Raw genomic sequence first — 23584 nt, forward strand, 5'->3', positions numbered from 1 at the left:
AATAGTTATTAACTCCTAGGAGGGGTTCTAGGTGTATACAAGTAATTTAGAGTATCTAGAAAGCGTCTTACTCTAGGCTTATAACTATTGAGTAATGTGTGTCTTCTTTGTCTAAGCTGCCTAATATTTAAGCAAGGTCGTACTGAGGTCATGTGACCATTTTACAACACTTCTTGTTATAATATAGCCGCCTATAAGAACTACAGTAGAAGTGGATTGATTCACTTTTGCTAGTTCAACACTTCTCTAAATTTTCAAATCGCATGAACTTCATAATATAGTACACGATTAAGAGCATCAAGCCACTGAATTACAAGCTTGTGTATGGCACAGCGGCAGACGGGATGCCTAATTCTCTTGAGTCTATGGTCGATTGTCTTTAAAGTATGGCGTAATATAAGGGGTGATGAACGACGAGAGAACCTTGGGAGCTTCGTTGAAGAATTGGGGAGAGAAGACGGAAGAAGAAGAATACTGTAATGGGTTTAAGTGGATTGGGGGGGTTGCACTGAATATTTAGAGGTGGTTGTTTGTATGAAGACTGGCCTCCTATCACTGCGTCTTACAAATGTCCTCAAAGTCCGAGAATAACAAAAGTAAAGTGAACCTGACGCAAAAAAGGCTTAATCAAAAGTCAAGAGTGCCAAAGACTCATCAAATCTTGTCGTCTTGAAATTTGATGAGGAGAAAACACTTGATTTTACTTTTTGATGTTATGTTATGTATTCGTTGTTTATTTCTTGTCGGTTGCTTGAAGTCGTCGTTTAGTTCTTGTCCGTTGCTCGAAGTTGAATTTATTTTTTATCGTCGTTGATTGCTGGGAGTCGAATTGGTGATCTCTTTTATTCATTCCAAGCCCTGGCCAGGTTGTCCAGACAGTGGTACGTCCACTGCGCCACTGTGCCGCTTGAAAGGAGGGGGAGTTAAGTTGGGTTATAAGGGGGTGCTTCGCCTGTTGGGGGTGGTGTTGGCCTGTGGATCAGGTAATGGGATTAGGCTTGGGAATTTCCCTGCAGACAAAGGGGTTGCATGTCCGATAAACGGTGGAAATGGAGGACGAGAGAGACATAGCGGTAGATCAGTCATAGACATATGGGCACGGATAATATTGGTATATTTCTTGATTCTTGACTAACTCATGCTCAGCAGTAAGTGATGCAATAACTGGTTCTATGAACGTGTATATGGCACCTGTGGGGTATATTGTGGCTCAACTTGACTTGGCTTGGGGAATTCTATCCTTTGGCCCTGATCCGTCTAACGGATTGGCCATTTCTCTGCCCTTGTCTTGAAGTGAGCGGCCCGTTATCGTACTTGTGAGCTCCTGTCGACGGCCTCACAGCCGTTGGCTAAAATGTTCATCTTTCAATCCTCAGACAAGACATCCTTCGCGTCTAACCCGACCTCCTCTCCTACCCTCCTGACAACACCCTTCAATGCCTCACAAGCCGGGCTCTCTGGATAGGCATCGAAGAAGCTCTCTCCGTAATCACAACTCATTCCGATTCGCGGATCCAGTGGCACGGACCCAAGGAATGGAATGCCCATCTCCTTTGCCAGCGCGAGTCCTCCTCCAGTCGTCGCCTGGAAGATCTGACTCTCGTGCGTGCACTTTGGGCACACGAACCCCGACATATTCTCCACGAGCCCCAAGACCTTGATGCCTGCCTTACGGCAGAAATCGATCTCTTTACGCACATCCAGGAGCGCAACTTCCTGTGGCGTGGTGACCACAACCGCGCCATCCACGCCACTCTCCTTGAGGAATGCATTGACGCTGAGATGCTCATCGGATGTTCCTGGCGGAGTATCCACAAGTAGGAAATCCATGGGGCCCCACTCGACGTCCTTGAGGAATTGCTTGATTAATCCGTTCTTCTTTGCACCGCGCCAGATAACAGCATCGTCGCGGGAAGGAAGCATGAACTGGACAGACATGACGGCGAGGTTGTCGGCGACCCAGACCGGACTCCAGCCAGAGGAACTGACGTGGATAGTCTCGGTTTCCACGCCCATCATTTTGGGGATCGAGGGTCCACATATATCTGTATCCATGATGCCGACTGTGGAGGCGGGGTTGCGCGCGAAGGCGTGCGCTAGGAGGGTGGTGAAGGTGGACTTGCCCACGCCGCCCTTGCCACTGAGGACGAGGATTTTATGTGATATGGATGCAAGGCGCGCCGTTATTAGAGGTATATCGGGATCAGGACCCTTCGGTGCAGAGGCGCAGATGGCTTGGTTAGGGCAACCCGCGCAGGAATCTGCGGTGCCGGCTTGTTCGGACTCGGGGCCTACACAGTGTTCTGGCTCTGGGGCGACTAGCTGTGGCGCGGCCTTGAGTGGGTTTTTTATGACATCGAGGACATCGCTGGCGGTAGGTTCTTCTAATGACGGCGACATGGTGTATATGATGAATCGAAATCGCCCAGCATGGGTGTTGTTGGCGAGGTGAAGTTGGTGAGAGATGCTGGTGGCGGGGTAGATATCCGGAAACTACTCCGTACTTGGGAAATTGATGTTGGCAGAATGAGATAAATCGGGAGGCGGTCAATCACGGGAAGTCAAAATAAGGCAAAGCGTAAGGACAGATGGAGCTACGCCCGTTGGCTGCTCGTGTGCTACAGTAGAGTCCCGCTAAGCCGATGCTCAGTAGGGCGATGTTCGCGATTCAAAACACGTACAACAACCAATATCCATGATATTGCTCTGTTGCCACCTAAATATCGCCTTATCTGATATTCTAGTGGACCATTTGGCTATGCCTCGAAATAAGCCCATCACTATTGAGCAGCGTCGTGCACTCAGAGAGTGGCATTCTCGACAATACCCTCGACCCTCACAAAAGGCCTGTCAGCGGTGGTTTAAGGACAAATACAACCATTCCCTCAGTCAATCAACAGTCTCAGAGTCACTCAGCAAGCATTTTGACAGTGTCGACGACTCCTCAGCTATCTCAACAGCTGCTCGACTCCGCACTGGAACATGGCCTGACCTTGAGGAGATCCTTTTCGCTTGGCAAAAGCAGATTAAAGGCCGAGGTGGAAACACAAGTGGAGAGGCTTTGAAGGAAAGAGCAAGGCAGATTTGGCAGCAACTTCCACAGTATTCAACGCTGCCTATACCTGATTTCTCAGTTGGTTGGCTGTCTCGATTCAAGAAGCGACACAACATCCGACAGCATACAAATCACGGCGAGGCAGGATCTGTTAGCAAGTCTACAGAAGAGGATATGAAGGCTTTACAAACTCTCGCTGGAGAATATCAAGAGGAGGATATATACAGTATGGATGAAACAGCATTGTTTTGGCTAATGGTTCCATCTAAAGGTCTAAAAGTGGCAAAAGGCTGTCTTTGATAGGTTTGATATTCAACGGCTATTATGGCCAGGTAATTCGCCTGACCTTAATATGATTGAGCCTTGTTGGCCATTTATGAAGCAGGTTACTACTCGTAAAGGGCCTCCTACAACTCAGAAGACTGCAGAAATCGTGTGGAAAAAGGCATGGGAGGAGCTTGAACAACCCAGAATACAGGCGTGGATTGAGAGGATTCCACGCCATATTCAAGAGGTTATTAGACTCGAAGGAGGAAATGGATATAAGGAAGGGGTTAGTGATATATCTACACATGGCAAGGCACGTAGGAACTATTAACTATTATAATTGATTCTCATTTTATGAAGCTACAGGTGCAAGTATTGTGAGTGCTCATTTTGACAGGGGTAGGCTATACCCCTGCCCGGCAAGGACTTTTGGTACACGCCTACACAGGTCATGGCGTAAGTCGTCTAATGGCGTAAATCGCGTAGTTCACCCTACCACCACCACTTAGGCTGGAAACAATGAATTTATTAGCTTAGTACTCAACTACAATGTAGTCTAATTCCTCCTCTAGTGTTACGACGGAACAAGAAGGCTGGCCAACTACAGGACAGGAAGGAGGGAGGTCGCATGAGACCGGCCCTGGTACCTGGAGGGGCAGCGGGGAATAGTAGTTCTGAAAGTATCACGTGACGGACTCGCAGGATGATGAGAAGAGTCCTAAGAGTCCAGGACTCCGAGGACTCGAGTGAGTTCCCAGGAGTCCACTAGGCACGTGACGGACTCGCAGGATGATGAGAAGAATCCTAAGAGTCCAGGACTCCGAGGACTCGAGTGAGTTCCCAGGAGTCCACTAGGCACGACGCCACTATATAAGTAGATAGTATTTCCTTAGATAGGAGCTTCGTGCTCAACTCAATACAGTATTTGTTATATACTAGTAACGTGTTACTTGAAGCCTTTGTGTCTGATCCCCTGCCTCCTCTGATAAGTAAACCTTTACGCAAGAGAACCTCTGTGTCTTCTATCGTTTAGAAGTCAGCGTTACATCTAGGTCATCTCTAACATTTTCCTCTTTAATTAGTTCAGTTAGAGCACGGTTTACGCCTATAGCTCTAACTTTTGTTGCTTTCTATTAGATGGTGTAATGCTAAATTCTAAATGATAGAAGACTGTAAGGATGCACCCTCAGTGACGGAAGGGATCTGAGTTGGACAGGTTACGGTCACGTGGGGAGAGTTAGGGCAGGTTAGCCGAGTCGGACCTGTTTCAGGTACTTAAGGGGATTGACCCAACGGGGTTCCTCATCATCTTTTTTGTATCCTTCATAGTAGACCTATAGGATAGCATCCGTTTAGCCTCTGACTCGCACTCTCTTATGCTATTACTGTGAGCTGGGTGCCCTGTGTCCTTACAAAGATATAGAGGGTTCTTACGTAAGGTTGACTTAACAGAGGAGGTAGAGGATTAAAGACAAAGGCTTTCTAAGTAACACATTATAGTATTGTAAAGAATACTATATTAAGTTGAGCACAAAGCTCCTATCTAAGGAAATACTATCTACTTATATAGTAGCGTCATGCCTTACTAATCCTGTCTAGTCTATAGACTATGTAGGATTAGTTGTGTCCTATGACATCTTCATGACTTACGGATCCTGTCTAGTCTATAGACCATGTAGGATCAGTCGCGTCCTATGACCTCCTTATGACTTACAGATCCTGTCTAGTCTATAGACTATGTAGGATCGGTCGCATCCTATGACCTCCTTATGACTCACAGATCCTGTCTAGTCTATAGACCATGTAAGATTGATACGTGGTCCTAGTCTCATGACTGCTTCATAACTCATATGTGACTCATGACCATAGCCTTTCCTAACTCACATATTCCTTAACTTAGCGCTATAGGTAGGGTAAGCCATAACAGGTGGCTTCCTTAGCCTCTAGAACTTGCGTATGTAATTCCTCTATAGAAATGTGGTACTAACCATTTAAAATTACGCATTTACTCTTGTTCTATGTCCTCTGTGTTTGAATTATTAATCATAGATTCTCAGCTTCATGCTATTGTAGGAAATTGCGTGTGTTGAGTCGCTTGGTAGCATCAGCTATACAAAGGTCTAACGCTATCCCTAGGACAGTATTCACCTTTCGTAATGTAGTGAAATCAGGTGGGCTACTGTTCTGAAAGACAGTATCAAAAATATCAAGATGTGATTCTGTATGTAGTGTGATATAAATTTTCCACTTATATAGCTATCATGGCTATTACAAATAAGAAGGCGTTGTCCTCTATCTGCCTTTACACGTGTTGCTAGCTCGAATACACATTTTAACCATTTAACTCTATGTAGATTACTTGTCTATCCTTTCTTGTTTGCAGAGAAGTGCCATTTATCAATAACATCCTGTAGAATCTAGCTTTACAGAATGTTAAGACCTTGCCATCTATACAGATGCATTCAACTACAGACACCCATTATTAACAGCCTTAGTGTGCTTAATGGCATGTATAGAGTGTAGAATCAACAATGATTCGACTACATTCTATAGTCCTAATTGAAAAGCCAGTCTCATCTATGTTATATGTGATTCGATCTGTCTTCCTAGTCGTACTTGTAGGTGCGGATGTCATCTAATAAAATGTAGAACTCACTCCTATCCTAAAGGTAGGTTTGGAATTTGTGTGTATGTGATGCTAGGTGTGTTTGGGATGCGTCTGTTATCAGACAGTTAGAAGATGTGACAGCGGTTGGTGCAGATTTCGTATGCAACCTCTTGTAAAATGCGATGACTATGTCATACTGACATTTGTTGCACTCAGTTTGCTATCAAACTCAAGAGCAAACTTAGAAATCTCCTCCTCAAACCTACAAGTCACCATACATATCTTGCTTATCACACCAACAACAAGAGCAATACTACTCAACGATTGCTGCAAACTCTTCTACTACATCTGTTTATGCTACATATATCACAGCATATCATTTGGACACTCATTGAACAAGTTATTAAGAAAATCTCCTCCTTAAGGGGGTGGGCCAATACTACCACATGGCATATCGACCTTGGACCTCCTTTCACTTCCTATAGGCTAGGAACACAAGAGATGGTTCTATGGGATTCTCTTACGTTCGCTACATGATTAGCAAGCTAGTTGTGGGTCGCACTTGATTTCTAATACACTTACCAAGCCTGGTTAGTCATGGAAAGTCTTGGAAAATGAGAGAACAACACTCCTTTGGCATAAATAGGATTGCCCTTTCCTTAAGAAAGGGCAAGCAGACGATACAGTAAATCGATTAGCACATACTTTCCAAGCTTCCAAGCATTGATCTTGTTATTCTTTGTTTCTAAAAAGTCAGTGAGGTGCTAACCTCTGACTTACCCCTGACTTACCCCTGATTTACCCCTGACTTACCCCTGACTTACCCCTGACTTACCCCTGACTTACCCCTGACTTACCCCTGAGTTCTCATCCTCATCCTCATCCTCATCCTCATCCTCATCCTCATCCTCATCCTCATCCTCATCCCACCCCCTCCACCCTCACCCAAAGGGTTCTAGGTGGTGGTGGGGTGAATTACACGATTTATGCCATTAGATGACTTACGCCATGACCTACGTTATGGCATTTAACTTAACGTACTATTCTTCTCTTCATCTACAGCTAACAACGCTACTATATAAGTATATAGTATTTCCTTAGATAGGAGCTTCGTTGTAATGCTATTTCCTTATCTACTTATATAGTGGTGTCATGTCTTATAACGTGCATGTATAACGAAAGTGCCAAACAAGCGAAAGTGCCAAAATATCGCGACTACCCCATAAGAATTGCGATAAATCCACCACAATAATATAAATTAATTAAAACTACTCGGAGTCCTCTTCCTCAGACCTGTCTATTACAATCTGACAAGTGCGCGCATTGTGTCCAGTCTCACCACACTTGCCACAGCGACGTGCATGGGTTTCTTCCCTTGGCTTCCGACCACTACTTGCCCTTATTTCTTGCTCTACTTGCTGCACAACGTCTCTCTCGTCCTGTAGCTCCTGTGCTACCTGTTGACTAAGTGATCCTCCTTGCTGTAGCCGTGTTTTTTTAGCTCTCCGGCGCTTGCTTAGCACTTCATTTGCCTGTCGCAGGTTTTGGTTCTCTGCTTTTACAATGCTAATTGATGCATTATTTGCGATGCACCCTTTGTAAACTGGTCAACAGCTGCATAGATTGAGGTTGGAGAGCTATTTTGATGATGCGCAATTCAGTTTTTAATGAAAGTAGACTGTGATACAGCTTCAGTTGGGTTATTTGGTGTCTGAGAAACCCATGGTTGAGCAGTGTTTGGGCGAGAGGTTGGATGTGTAAATCACTCGCGCATACTGCCCGTACGTGTCCATTAAGGGAGGTTTCTAATTAGGGTAGTTCTATAGGGTTTAATAAATTGTATTGTTGTGAAATTAACCTCTAGAGTTATAGAAGTCCCCATGGCATCGGTTTATCATCATTCGCACGTCCTCCACGTCTCGCCCTAAGAAGGTGGCCATGATTTGAGTTCCAATGTGACTGATGTCAATGGGGCCTTTGGCAATATGTGTCTGACTTGACGATATAAACCGAAATTGAAATAGCAACTCGCTATGGCTTATACAGCTGAAGAAAAAGCTGCAATGGCAGCTCGAAATGATCCAGAACAAGACCAGGAATCCCTGGCAGAAGGAGCATCAATTCCAAGCTCTGCAAACCAAACCAATGAACTTCATGATCCTAATTTCAAATCCAAAACCTTCCTTCACACTCTGGGCAAAACAGCTCAAGAGAGACATGAATCTATACTTGCAAATCGACATGAAAAGGCTGAATGGAATGTTGAAACCTTTGACGAATTCCAGAAACTATCTGTCGCCAACCAGAAAATGGCATGGACTTTGCACAAGAACATTCTTCGGGACTATTTGGCCCTAGCAGAGGACTCAAATTCGATACTGGCTGAAAAGGATGATGCCATTCTCCAGTTACAGGAACTGATCCAGAGCAACGAGCAACAAATCACAGAGCAACAAACAATTCAGAAATATCTTGAAAAGCAAACCCAACAAGCTCTGAAGAATGAACCAGGACACCACTCTCACAGTCGACTGTCAGCTCGGATTCCAGACCCTCCAATCCTCACAGATGTGTCATACTGACATTCGTTGCACTCAGTTTGCTATCAAACTCAAGAGCAAACTTGGAAATCTCCTCCTCAAACCTACAAGTCACTATACATATTTTGGCTTATCACACCAACAACAAGAGCAATACTACTCAACGATTGCTACAACCATCTATGATTCATTACACGTCATCGCTCCTTAGTTACTGGGCCGATATTACCACATAGCATATCTCTACAACCCTCTATGATTCATTACATGACATCACTCATACTACCACATGACATATCTCTACCAACTAGAGGCCTAGGAGCATGAACGATAGCTCTAAAAGCTCCTACGAACCTCTATAATTCATTACATGTCATCGCTCTTTAGTTACCCACAAGATTGGTTAAGTTATGACATAATTTGTCTATGACATAATTTGTCTATAGGGGTACTCTGACCTTGGACCTCCTTTTACTTCCTATAGGCTACGAACCTAAGAGATGGTTCTATGGGATTCTCTTACGTCGACTACAGTTACCAAGCCTGGTAATCATGGAAAGTCTTGGAAAATGAGAGAACTACACTCCTTTAGCATAAATAGGATTGCCCTTTCCTTAAGAAAGGGCAAGCAGACAATACAGTAAATCGACTATCACATACTTCCACGTCTTTTCCAAGCTTCCAAGCATTCATCTTGTTACTCCTTGTTTCTGAAAAGTCAGTGAGGTGTTAACCTCTGACTTACCCCTGAGTTCCCAGACTCAACATTTGTTGCAACTTGTCTGAACCACTTCACTACATCACACACCTGATTGCTGCGTTGTGGAATAGTCTAAGCTACGACCCTTTGGCTCTGTTTTCTAAGACAGTGTGTTGTCTTAGTAAATTCATCCCTTCCTTGGGTGGCTAGATTCTCACATCTGGTGCACCCACCATTACAATTCAGAGTCGACTGGAAGGACTGGCAGTTCAACATGTCAATCCAAGGCTTCCACCAAACTCTACAAACAAATTGCAGACAGCAGAAGAAATTCTCGAACTTTTGGAAAAAGTCTTCAGTGATCCCGATCGAAGGCACACAGCTCAAACTGAGTATCGAAAGCTGTATCAGAGAAACAACACCTTTGCAGTGTTCTGGGCTGAGTTCCAAAGGCTCACGACAGAGCTTGATTACTCTGAAGAAACTTTGCTGGATGACTTGCGCTTCAAAGTCAACCAACAGATGCAGAAAGCCTTAGTGGCTGAAGTTGGAGCTACTACACTTCACGAGTTTGCAAAGAAATGCATGCTCATCGACCAGAACATTCAGCGGATCAAGGAACAAGAAGACAAAAGGAAGCCAAAGTCATTTTCGAACAACATGGGCCAAACTCAAAATCAGGGCCAGGCACTTCGAACTTCAATCCCTCAACCTACAATGGATTCGAACATGCAAAACAAGACGCAGAAGCTGTATCGACCACCGCATCAAGATCCAGCAAAAGAAATGCTCATGAAACTTGGGAAATGCTTCATATGCCGACAAAATGGACATCGAGCTCGAGACTGTCCCCAGAAGCTCAAAGCTCAAGTGAATGAGGTATCTACAGCTGAGTCTATCATCGATTCGGAAAACGAATAGCCTCTAGACAAGTCATCACTAGAGGCAGTGCAGCCAGAATTGCAGCTTCTTCCTCGAGATCCAGTTTTGATCCGGACACCCCTTTCTTAGCTACTTGTAGAATAGGAAAATACAAAGCTATTGTCCATGCATTGATCGATACTGGTGCCACAGGTGGAAACTTCATTAATGCTGCTGATGCAGAAAGAATATGTGAAATCGAAGGGATAGCCCCAGTCGAACTTGTGAAGCCAAAACAAGTTGAAGGATTCAATGGAGAGGCTGCCCCTGCTATCACACATGCTATATATCCTCGACTACAAGTGGGAGAGCATGTGGAAAGCCTATGTCCATTATTCATTACTTCGCTGGGAAAACATTCCATCATTCTCGGGAAAGCTTGGATGAAGCAACATGGAGTTGTTCTCGATATGATCAATGATCAAGTCCTCTTCACTGGAGATTATTGCAACCATTCTATACCAGATCGAGCCCTCGAAACAGAGCCTATATCTAAAAGCGAAAGACAAAGGCCAAAGAAGAAAGCCAAAGAAATGCCTCCTCCGGAACCTGCTCCGAAAGTGGAAAAACCAAAATCTTGCACCATAGCAATGATTGGCGCAGCACCATTTCGAATGCTCATGAAGCAAATAGGAGCTCAAGTCTTTGCTATATCAATGAAGGACATAATCGAGCACAAGAACAAGACCAAAACTGAAGAAATTGACTCTCGACTGATCCTTCCGAAGGAATTTCATGAATTTTTGGATGTTTTTTCAAAACTGGCGGCAGACAAGCTACCTCCCCATCGACCTTCAGACCATCATATTGAACTCGAAGGTGATGCAAAGCTGGGATATGCACCACTCTGGAATATGTCAAAGGAAGAACTTGATTTGGTCGAAGAATATGACTTCGAGCACTTGCCAAAAGGGTTCATTGAAGCAAGCAAAGCCCCATACTCTTCACCCATTATGTTTGTGAGAAAGCCAGGTGGTGGTCTTCGATTCTGTGTTGACTACAGGAAGCTAAATGCCATAACGAAAAAGGATCGATATCCCATACCACTCATTGATGAAATGCTGGCCCAAGTCATAGGAGCAAAATATCTCACCAAACTGGACATTCGACATGCCTTCAATCGAATTCGAATGCAGACAGAAGAAGATGAAGACCTCACTACATTCAGAACTCGATTTGGATCCTACAAATACAAGGTCATGCCCTTCGGACTCACAAATGGTCCAGCAACATTCCAGAGGTACATGAAGGAAACCCTCATGGATTACCTCAACCAATTCGTCACCGCATACATGGATGACATTCTTATCTACAGTGCTACTCGAGCGGAGCATACAGAGCACATAAGGAAAGTCCTACAGAAGCTTCGGGAAGCTGGACTGCAAGCAGATATCTCAAAATGTGAGTTTTTCGTCCAAGAAACCAAATTCCTAGGACTCATCGTGGGAGTCAATGGCATTCGCATGGACCCTGCAAAGGTTTCTACTATATTGGAATGGCGAACTCCAAAATCGCTCAGGGATATGCAAGCTTTCATTGGATTCTGCAATTTCTATCGAAGGTTCATCCGAAATTACTCCAGCATCATGAGTCCATTGGTGAACCTTACCAGAAAGGATCAGATATTCGAATGGACTCATGCATGCCAAACTGCATTCGAGCTGTTGAAACAAACAGTCACAGAAGCTCCTGTCTTGAGGCATTTCGATAGAAACAAGACAGCCTATGTCGAAGCAGATTCCTCAGACTTCATCTCATCAGGAGTCTTGTCACAAAAAGATGATCAAGGGGTTCTACATCCAGTGGCATACTTCTCGAAAAAGCTAGCACCTGCAGAATGCAATTACGAGATATATGACAAGGAATTGCTTGCAATCATCAGATGTTTCGAAGCATGGAGACCAGAACTTGAAGGGACAGATTTTCCAGTCCAAGTCTTGTCTGATCACAAAAGCTTGGAATACTTCATGTCCACCAAGAAGCTGACAAGAAGACAAGCTCGATGGGCTGAATTCCTCTCTCGATACAACTTCCAGATCATCTATAGGCCTGGGAAGCAAAATGGAAAAGCAGATGCTTTGACTCGAAGGCCTGGTGACAGACCAGAAGGCAATGATGAGGATGATCGACAAAAGCAACAGCTTCAGGTGTTGCTACCACCTTCGAGGCTACATCCAGACATTCAGAAACTCAAAGAACAAGGCCAAACAGCTCAGCTAGCTCCAGTGGAAACTCATATCAGAGAAATGACAATTCTTGAGAAAATCCAAAAGTCTCAACTGGAAGACAAATTCTGCAAGGCTACACTACAGAAGCTTGAGAATGGTGATCGAACAAGCAAAGAGGTTGCATTGGCTTATTGCGAACTCAAAAACGGCATGCTAGAATATCAAAATCGAGTTTGGGTGCCAGAAACCATTCAGGTGGACTTGTTGAGAGAAGTTCATGAACAACCTTCTATGGGACATCCAGGAGCTGGAAAGATGCTGCGAGTCATGAAACAGCACTATTACTGGCCAAACATGGACAAAACAATAATTCGATATATCAAAAACTGCCATAGTTGTCGAAGATCGAAACCATCTCGAGATTCCTACAATGGACTTCTACAACCAATCCCTATTGACAGTCGACCATGGATGGATATATCAATGGATTTCGTGACAGGATTACCACTCTGTGAAGGGAACAATGCTATCTTGGTTGTTGCATGCAGGTTGACGAAAGAAAGACATTTCATTCCGTGTTTCGCTGGGCAAGAAGGGACTACTGCAGAAGCTACAGCACAGCTCTTACTTCGACATGTATGGAAGCACCATGGTCTACCAAACTCGATAATATCAGACAGAGGTCCTCAGTTCATTGCAGAAGTCTGGAGTTTGCTCTGCAAAATTTGGAAAATTTCAGCCAAACTTTCAACTGCCTTCCACCCAGAAACAGATGGACAGACTGAGCGATTCAATGCAGAGCTCGAACGCTACTTGCGAGCTCATGTGAACTATCTTCAAGACAATTGGGTTTCATACTTGTGCATGGCGGAGTTTGCTGCCAACAGTTTGCCATCAGATGCAACCAAGACAAGTGCGTTTTTTGTGAACAAGGGCTATGAACCAAGAATGAGCTTCGATACAGAGCAGCAAGCATATCACGAAGCCAAACAAGAGCACAAGAACATAGCTCAGACCATGGCAAAGGTTTGGGAGTTTCTGCAGGATGAAATCACGCTCTCGCAAGCAAAAATGGAACATTTCGCGAACAAGAAAAGGAAACCTGCACCACGCTATCAAGTGGGAGACAGAGTATGGCTTTCAACTCGAAATATAAAGACACAGAGGCCATCAAAGAAGCTAGACCACAAGCAAGTGGGACCTTTTGAAATTCTAGAGCGAATTGGGCAAGTTGCATATCGGCTCAAACTTCCAAACAGCATGAAGATTCATCCAGTATTTCATGCCAATCTATTAAGACTTGACTCGAATGATGCAATCGAAGGGCAGCAACAGGAGCCAGAGCCTCCAGTCATTGTCAATGGCGAAGAGGAGTGGGAAGTGGATGAAATCCTCGACTCAAAAGTTATTCGAAAGAAGCTTTTCTACAAGGCAGCTTGGAAGAACTATCCACCGGAGTGAGACATGGTATACTGCAGAGAGCTTTGAAAATTCTCCAGAAGTTACCCAAGCATATCACAGAAAATACCCTCAGAAACCAAAATGAGAGCTGGAGACAATGTTTTTTTTTGAAAATGGGATTTCTTGATCAGGAGATCAACTCTGGAGTAGGGGGGGGTAGTGTTACGATATCAAGTGCGCCTTGCAGCTCGAGTGGGGGTTCAGAGGTGTGGGGAGCTTTCCGGGGTTGGAGCGAAGTTTTCAGTTGTGGAGTGAATTCTCAGAACTGGTCTCGCTAAAGAGAATTCACTCCACAATAGCTGTATATAGATCGAGCCACTGCTCGAGTGCTCCTCTTCTCTTTCCTTTCTTCTCTAGATTGAGTTTAATTCATAATACCCAACTGGCGCCCTATGCCTTGGTGAACCGTGACAAACGATTACATGACGGAAGGAATCAGGGCTTTCAACACATATCTGCGAATGATGAGCCCCGCGGAATGCTTTCAGGTAGTCATCAATAATAGGACACACACAATCCTCCTAATCGCAGAAGACGAGCTTGCTATTGATGATAGGATGCATGAATCTGCAGCGAATCTCCACGCGGAGGCAACCAAGAGAGTCATTGGTTTGAAACGCAAGGCCACCGAAGATCTGTCTCACACTTACCACGCACGGAAGATGGTTGTCTGCACCGATAGGAATGAGCTACCGTAAAATGCCAGGTACTGTAAAGTCTTCTGCACCTTTGGAATGAGCTACCATCATGTTACTTGTACCGTCATTTTGTTGGTAGTGTAGTGTCTTCTGCGTCTTTGGGAATGAGCTACCGTTTGGCAAGTTCCATTGTCAGAAGTTCTATTTCCTTTGAGAGTCACGTGGGTGCATAGTAAAAATGGCAACGGTATCATGACATTGCAGAGTAATTTGCAACCAGGATTGCTAGGGCGTCTAGAGAGTAATATAGCTAGAGAGTGACATTAAGTATAAGAGAGCCATAATTTCCCACGTGACTGTTACAGGTAAGGAAACTTTCTCGAAAATGCAGGTGAGGGTTTATTTGGCACTAAATTAACTTATTTCAAGTGGATCGAGGGGTTTTTCTTTCCGCTTGTAATTAGTAGGAGAGCACAGGTACAAGGGAAGATTTAGTGATAGCAAGGCAGTTGGCGCTACCGCCTAAGAGCGGAGCTTGGGTAGGCACGGCGTGACGGCAGGCGGCAAAGAGGCGGCTGCTTGGGGATCGAGAAATTCTTGTGCTTATGGCTAAGCGCACCCCCTGCCTTACTCATGAAGGCGTCAGTATGGGCGATGAGTGCTTTATTGATACTGTATGGATTTGAGGTGAAAGTGTCCAGGATGCATCTATGACCTCGAGGTGTGGGTCATTACTAGGCTGCGCACTACTCGCCCAATACTCGGCTCACTCACTCAGTGGGTTACTCAGCTGGGTGAGTAGCTGAACCTTTCACTCGACTCGGTGAGTGAGGCAATACTCAGTTACTCTGTAAAAACCCAGTGAGTACTCGGCTGTCACGTGTAAGATATATGCATTACGTGAACAGTCCCTCATACGATTAATACTGTTTTATGGTTACAGTTGTAAGTTAACTTAAAGTATTACATTTATCAGCATCACTCTACCATCTCTAATAAGCTGTGAGAACGAATCACGTATATTCCTCTATCTAAGTACCACGATTATCAGAAGATTATCAGAACACTATATTATATATGCTCAAGAACATCTTTCCACCTTGCTTGATGAGGCCGGCCAGACCTACTAATACCTAAAGTATTTATAGGGTCTTGACGAGTAGCTTGAAAGATATCAAGTAGATCTCTTCCAGTCTTCCGAGGGCGTTGGATAGGCGTTGGTGGCGAGGACGGCATATCCTTATCTTCATCGTCATGAATAGTTGGAAGTATAGGCTCCTCATTATTACCATCTTCTCTTATATCTTCATTATCTGGGATATCGTCATCTGGGATGTCGTATAAGGTCTCGTTAAGACGGTCAGCCCTATCTCTTTCTTCACCTTGTTGGTAGCGCATTTGTCGTTCTTCATGTGCAGCTTGTGATAAGTCTTGCTGTTGCTGTGGCCGCTGAGGATTAAACGGAGGATATTGTACCTTTGAATATGTCTCTCGATATGTGTATTTGATCGTGGTTCTTCTTCATCGCTGATATATTGTAACTCGATAGAATTGCACATCCGTTGTCGTTGTGCCTCATACTCTTCTTCGACTTGCTCCTCAGTCATATCAACGACGTCCATCATATCTGCAAGCTTGTCACGATGACCTTGACGATTCTTGTATTGTCGAGAGTAATATATAAGCATAATCTCTTAATCGTCTCAGGATAAGTTGACCACGTCGGTGCCACATACGTCCCTTGCGGCACTAAAGACTCGCTCAACTCCAGACTCAGCAGCAGGAATACAAAGTATATCACGAGCCATTGCTGATAGACCAGGAAATTGCTCTTCCTTTTGTTGCCAAAATAGCAATATCTTGTGTAGATATGTGCTATACAAGTTAGAATAAGATTATCAGAAGATTACCAGAAACTTACGAGCATCAAGATAGAGATCAGCCTCATTCACATATTCCTCTCGCTGGCCCGAGTCCCATTTAATGTCTGACTTTGCTGCAATACTAAGGCTAATGGATCCATATCTGCATCTCGTAATCCTGATTGACTCGCAACTCGCACTGTAGAGTACTGCTCTTTATAAAGGTCCTAAACTGTTGTTCAAACTCTGTCTCCCAATTTCGTATTGAAAAGTCAAGCTTGCAAACCTTTTTTGTTAAAGTGTGAGAGCTTCACACTAGGATTTAAGATACTAGCAAATGCGAAGATAGATCCAGTATTTGTGTATAGCTTGTTATAATACTTCCTAATCTTCTTCTCTGCAGCATCGATTGCTAAAGTCATCTTTGCTGCCCATGGATATGTCTTATGCCGTAGCCGGTGCCGAGTTCCTTCAAGCGTTGATAAGAGTTTTTGATATACTCCAAGTGTATAGCAGACAGTAGGTCCGGCTGACGATCCAATGTTTGTTGTAAAGAAGTTGAATGGCCTTGTAAGATCAATGATGTATTCGATGTGCTTCCATTCTAGCTCGCTAAGTCTGAACATGTGAGCACCATGATCGCCTCGAGTATATTGATTGATTGTTGACTTGAGTTGCTGTGCTCGCAGAAGCATATGGCATGTCGAATCCCATCGAGTTGATACATCTTGAATAAGTCGAAGAAGCCTCTGAGATGATTGACCCCGGTTCATGTTTGCCTTTTGCAAAGTCATAAACCTGTTCCTTCGAGTTTGACTTGAATTAACAAAGATAGTGAGCTTCCGGAGCTATGAGATATTAGAAAAGACTACCAGAAGTTTACCAGAACTAACAAGAGAATATATACCTTTCCAAGTGTAAATCCAATACCCTTGTCCTTCTGCAACTTTGCAAGGCCCTCCATCTGATTCTCTTCTTCCCAGTTCATTAAGATCTCTTGATTGTTGGCGTAATCCGGATTCGACCAAAGAGAGCACTAAGGGCAAGTTGAATAACGTGAGCTAGGCAGGGTATGTGTTGTACTTTTCCTCCAATGAAATGCTCGTTGTCTGCAATACTATCAAGCATTATTTCCACATCTCTCATCATTGAAGTGTTGTTTGACGCATTATCAGTCGTAATGGATATAATTCGTCCTTCTAAATGCTGCCTTGTGATAACTTTTTCAAGTATTCCACATAACTCAGCACCAGTATGCTCTGTATATATAGGTTCAAACCCAATCAAGACCTCTTGCATTTTCCAATGACGGTCGATAAATGATGCAATAACACCCATAAATGAAAGTCGAGTAACACTTGACCAACAGTCGAGCGATAATGCAATCTTTGAACCAGGAACAACATCTTGTTAGCATCTCTTCTTCGATTTGTGTGAGCTTTGTTGTTAAGAGGTTTCGAATAGTTGTTGCTGAGGGTAGTGGATAGTGAGGATTCTGTAAGATAGCAAGCCTTTTCCATTCAGGATCCTCGACTGAGCGAACGAGCTATGAGTTGAGATAACTGTGTATAGAACTTGTTCGTAAAATGCCTCTTGTGTGAGAATATGATCCTATTATAGATATTAGCCTATATAATTCTGGTAATAATCTGGTAATCCTTACCTGTTGAGGTCGCATCTGATTGATTCGCATTTGATAGAGACTATCCTTACCCATCCGTGACTTCTTTTTGCAAATGTCTGATGCAAGATGTGTTGCCATAGACTTTGGGCCAGCAGACTTGATTGCAGGATGCGTAAGGGCCTTCGAACAATAGGTACAAATGACACATGGTTCTCCAGAAAGCCGGTCTGCTCCTTGGTGATAAATTCTCCAGTATTGAGAACTCCGGTTGGTTGAATCCCATGCAATCTTCGTAAGAAATTTCTAGTATGATCTGAGTGTTGTTCATACCATCGTGATAGCTTCCACCACTCAATGAATACATCGTGTGTATCCTTAGTCCATTTGATGAATTGGGTTTAATTTGCCAGTATATTCGAGGCCCGCAGGGATTTGATTTAATGAAGTAGTCGTTGAGAAGAGGGAAGAGAGTCTGAGAATATATTAGAAATAGGATTGTCAGAGTCAAAACAACTCTGAATATTGCGATGACATTTGGCAAGTAGCAAATTGTTTGATTATCAGAAGATTACCAGAAGTCTGGCTACGATGAAATACTTAAATCTCTATAGCCCCTATTCGCGTCGGAAAATCAAATACTCCATTTCTCTCCTCTACTCTAACTCCAGAAACAACATATCCTGTGCAGCTGATACCTTAGCCCACTTTTCCTTATCAAATTTCTTAGAGTAGACAAGTAAGAACGCCTCTTTGAAGCTAGAACTATGAGTGGAGACTTGTAACCATCCGTTGTCGACAAGATTGTAAGACTTTGGGTACCACTGCGCAGGTCCTGGTAATTGGGCCCACTTTCCAAACTTCCAAGCTGTAAAGTTTGTCCAAACTGCCTGCTCGTACAAACAGAAATATTTATGTGGTGGGATAACGTTGTGAAAAAGTGCTATAATAAACAATTAGTATCTCTAGAAGATTGCTAGAATGATCAGAGACGTACCCTTCTTCTACATCAATCCATGGCATATATTCAAAGAGATGCTCAGGCTTCTTTCTCAGCTTTCCAGCCTTTCTCGTATATGAGCGGATACAGCTATCCCAGAAATGTTGCCACTTGCGGAAATTGGACTCTTCATGGGCCTATCAACCGTTAGTATTACCAGAAGATTACCAGAAGATTACCAGACTATGAGGTACCAACATCAATGCGTGCTTGAGTTAAGAGAGCCTGGATGCTAGCGATCTCTTCATCAGAAAGCTCATCTGGTAGAACAGCCTCGTCATTTAAAATATCGTCGCGCCGTAACATAAGCTCCAACTCTAAATCGTCTTCAACCTCAGTATCCTCCCATTCGCTGTTATGATCGTCATCGATTGGGATACTGGTGATACCCTCAAATGCAGCAAGCTCAGACAGAAGTTGTGGCGGAGTAGATGGTGGGGCTTGTGGAGAAGAAGAAGGGGCGCTAGTATTCTTGACTTTCTGATTCGCAATGCAAGATGCATGGGTGCCCTTTTCAGTCCTGTTTATAGTTAGATTAAGGCTACCAGAGATTACCAGAAGGAACTTACCGAACACGAATACGCTCAACCTTCAATTCATTCTGTAGACGTGTCTTGTCTTCAGCAGAGGCAGCGATATACTTTGCAGACTTGTATAACTTCTTTAAGTAGTAGCTCAGATCGCCATGGTCAGCCTTGAGTGCTAAATGAACAGCCTTCTCATCTTCAGTAAGGTTGGAGACGCGGTTGCGAGCTTTGATAGTATTCAAATTAGTGGAGAGTTCTTCAGGTGCCTTGCGTTTCGCCATGCTAAACACGTGATTAGCAGAAGATCATCAGAAGTTCTGACTGTAGAATCAAGATAATAAACTTACTTGAGGTCCTAGTGAAGAGGTAAAGCGCAAAAGAGAAGAAGAATGTGTAGATCGGAACGTAACCAAGGAAGGTGGTTGGTTGTAAGGTTGTTGTTTTTTTAAAGTTGCAAACAATTATATTCGTCAAGGAATATTCACCTGCAAATAATTACTGTTCTAAACAACACTACAACGCGTACCTTCAAATAAAACACATACCTTTCAACCTCTACCTCTTTCTTTACTCTTTCTACAACATCCTTGCTACAAACTCACTGTAAGTACATATATCTTTTTGATCTACTTCTTTGTCTTGTGTATACTTCACTAACTCATCTTAATGTTAGCAAATGGCTCGTATTAAGCAAACTGCTAGGAGATCAACTGGCGGCACAGCACCAAGGATGCCACTTGGATTACAGGCTGGCTCTAGGCTTGGTGGAAAGGGAAAGGGAAAGGAAAAGGCTGTGCGCACAGCAAGAAAAGCTCCAGTTCGCTCATCTCAAGCTTGCAACAATCATGCTCAGAAGGCCATGCGCCGTGCAAAGTCTGGTAAGAGGATTACCAGAGGATTACCAGAACTCTCTAATAAACATATAGGCACCAAGGCTCTCCGCGATATCAGAAGACAGCAACTTGATACTCGCCTGATTATTCCAAAGCTCTCATTCCAGCGTCTTGTTAGGGAAATCGCACAAGACTTCAAGTCCAATCTTCGCTTCCAGCAATCTGCTATCCTAGCTCTCCAGGAAGCTGCCGAATGCTTCCTCATTCGAGAATTTGAGAGTATGATACTTGAACATAGTGACAGGGACATACTAACAGTTATAGTGACAAATCTCCTTGCTATTCATGCGAAGAGAGTGACAATTCAGGCAAAGGATATGGTATTGGTTCGGCGTTTGCGGGATATGATGTTTAATCATGGAGCTGTAGGCTTAATCGATGGAAATGTCTCTCACCCAGGAATGAAGGTTAGATAAGTTCTGGCAACCTTCTGGTAACCTGGTACCTAAAGGCAAAGGTTATAGTGTGGAATAGGATATCAACGACATGGGAATGGAGTTATTGAGTTATGGCGTTTTACGATATCGATATCAATGTGAAGTCACGATCACACCCCCTTTTCAATGACTAATCAAACACGTGATATAACTGGGTTGCCAAGACCTATACTAGGTACCCGGCAAGTGAGTAATCCTCATTCAACAATACTCGGGATATGAGTGAGTAACTCAGCTGGGTGAGTAGAAATTCTACTACTCGACTCATGAGTACCCAGTGCGCAGCCTAATCAGAACACTATATTATATATGCTCAAGAACATCTTTCCACCTTGCTTGATGAGGCCGGCCAGACCTACTAATACCTAAAGTATTTATAGGGTCTTGACGAGTAGCTTGAAAGATATCAAGTAGATCTCTTCCAGTCTTCCGAGGGCGTTGGATAGGCGTTGGTGGCGAGGACGGCATATCCTTATCTTCATCGTCATGAATAGTTGGAAGTATAGGCTCCTCATTATTACCATCTTCTCTTATATCTTCATTATCTGGGATATCGTCATCTGGGATGTCGTATAAGGTCTCGTTAAGACGGTCAGCCCTATCTCTTTCTTCACCTTGTTGGTAGCGCATTTGTCGTTCTTCATGTGCAGCTTGTGATAAGTCTTGCTGTTGCTGTGGCCGCTGAGGATTAAACGGAGGATATTGTACCTTTGAATATGTCTCTCGGATATGTGTATTTGATCGTGGTTCTTCTTCATCGCTGATATATTGTAACTCGATAGAATTGCACATCCGTTGTCGTTGTGCCTCATACTCTTCTTCGACTTGCTCCTCAGTCATATCAACGACGTCCATCATATCTGCAAGCTTGTCACGATGACCTTGACGATTCTTGTATTGTCGAGAGTAATATATAAGCATAATACTCTTAATCGTCTCAGGATTAAGTTGACCACGTCGGTGGCCACATACGTCCCTTGCGGCACTAAAGACTCGCTCAACTCCAGACTCAGCAGCAGGAATACAAAGTATATCACGAGCCATTGCTGATAGACCAGGAAATTGCTCTTCCTTTTGTTGCCAAAATAGCAATATCTTTGTGTAGATATGTGCTATACAAGTTAGAATAAGATTATCAGAAGATTACCAGAAACTTACGAGCATCAAGATAGAGATCAGCCTCATTCACATATTCCTCTCGCTGGCCCCGAGTCCCATTTAATGTCTGACTTTGCTGCAATACTAAGGCTAATGGATCCATATCTGCATCTCGTAATCCTGATTGACTCGCAACTCGCACTGTAGAGTACTGCTCTTTATAAAGAGTCCTAAACTGTTGTTCAAACTCTGTCTCCCAATTTCGTATTGAAAAGTCAAGCTTGCAAACCTTTTTGTTAAAGTGTGAGAGCTTCACACTAGGATTTAAGATACTAGCAAATGCGAAGATAGATCCAGTATTTGTGTATAGCTTGTTATAATACTTCCTAATCTTCTTCTCTGCAGCATCGATTGCTAAAGTCATCTTTGCTGCCCATGGATATGTCTTATGCCGTAGCCGGTGCCGAGTTCCTTCAAGCGTTGATAAGAGTTTTTGATATACTCCAAGTGTATAGCAGACAGTAGGTCCGGCTGACGATCCAATGTTTGTTGTAAAGAAGTTGAATGGCCTTGTAAGATCAATGATGTATTCGATGTGCTTCCATTCTAGCTCGCTAAGTCTGAACATGTGAGCACCATGATCGCCTCGAGTATATTGATTGATTGTTGACTTGAGTTGCTGTGCTCGCAGAAGCATATGGCATGTCGAATCCCATCGAGTTGATACATCTTGAATAAGTCGAAGAAGCCTCTGAGATGATTGACCCCGGTTCATGTTTGCCTTTTGCAAAGTCATAAACCTGTTCCTTCGAGTTTGACTTGAATTAACAAAGATAGTGAGCTTCCGGAGCTATGAGATATTAGAAAAGACTACCAGAAGTTTACCAGAACTAACAAGAGAATATATACCTTTCCAAGTGTAAATCCAATACCCTTGTCCTTCTGCAACTTTGCAAGGCCCTCCATCTGATTCTCTTCTTCCCAGTTCATTAAGATCTCTTGATTTGTTGGCGTAATCCGGATTCGACCAAGGAGAGCACTAAGGGCAAGTTGAATAACGTGAGCTAGGCAGGGTATGTGTTGTACTTTTCCTCCAATGAAATGCTCGTTGTCTGCAATACTATCAAGCATTATTTCCACATCTCTCATCATTGAAGTGTTGTTTGACGCATTATCAGTCGTAATGGATATAATTCGTCCTTCTAAATGCTGCCTTGTGATAACTTTTTCAAGTATTCCACATAACTCAGCACCAGTATGCTCTGTATATATAGGTTCAAACCCAATCAAGACCTCTTGCATTTTCCAATGACGGTCGATAAATGATGCAATAACACCCATAAATGAAAGTCGAGTAACACTTGACCAACAGTCGAGCGATAATGCAATCTTTGAACCAGGAACAACATCTTGTAGCATCTCTTCTTCGATTTGTGTGAGCTTTGTTGTTAAGAGGTTTTCGAATAGTTGTTGCTGAGGGTAGTGGATAGTGAGGATTCTGTAAGATAGCAAGCCTTTTCATTCAGGATCCTCGACTGAGCGGAACGAGCTATGAGTTGAGATAACTGTGTATAGAACTTGTTCGTAAAATGCCTCTTGTGTGAGAATATGATCCTATTATAGATATTAGCCTATATAATTCTGGTAATAATCTGGTAATCCTTACCTGTTGAGGTCGCATCTGATTGATTCGCATTTGATAGAGACTATCCTTACCCATCCGTGACTTCTTTTTGCAAATGTCTGATGCAAGATGTGTTGCCATAGACTTTGGGCCAGCAGACTTGA

At 43.5% G+C, this 23584-nt stretch overlaps 2 protein-coding genes across 2 annotated transcripts; both read right to left on the minus strand.

Moving 5' to 3' along the window:
- Positions 1 to 1096: 1096 nt before the first annotated feature.
- NBP35 (cytosolic Fe-S cluster assembly factor nbp35) lies at positions 1097 to 2470 on the minus strand. The gene has a single exon (XM_024469237.1). It carries the CDS (start codon positions 2398 to 2400, stop codon positions 1366 to 1368), a length of 1035 nt encoding a protein of 344 aa, XP_024323012.1. The 5' UTR covers positions 2401 to 2470; the 3' UTR covers positions 1097 to 1365.
- A 16027-nt stretch (positions 2471 to 18497) lies between these two features.
- Positions 18498 to 19649, minus strand: VC83_05620 (uncharacterized protein; the record flags this gene model as incomplete). Its single annotated transcript, XM_024469238.1, has 5 exons — positions 18498 to 18709; positions 18771 to 18784; positions 18839 to 18978; positions 19040 to 19361; positions 19411 to 19649. 5 exons carry the CDS (start codon positions 19647 to 19649, stop codon positions 18498 to 18500), a joined length of 927 nt encoding a protein of 308 aa, XP_024323141.1.
- Positions 19650 to 23584: the final 3935 nt, after the last annotated feature.

The sequence above is a fragment of the Pseudogymnoascus destructans genome (assembly GCF_001641265.1).
Source record: "Pseudogymnoascus destructans isolate 20631-21 unplaced genomic scaffold scaffold_14, whole genome shotgun sequence".
Classification (NCBI taxonomy): domain Eukaryota; kingdom Fungi; phylum Ascomycota; class Leotiomycetes; order Thelebolales; family Thelebolaceae; genus Pseudogymnoascus; species Pseudogymnoascus destructans.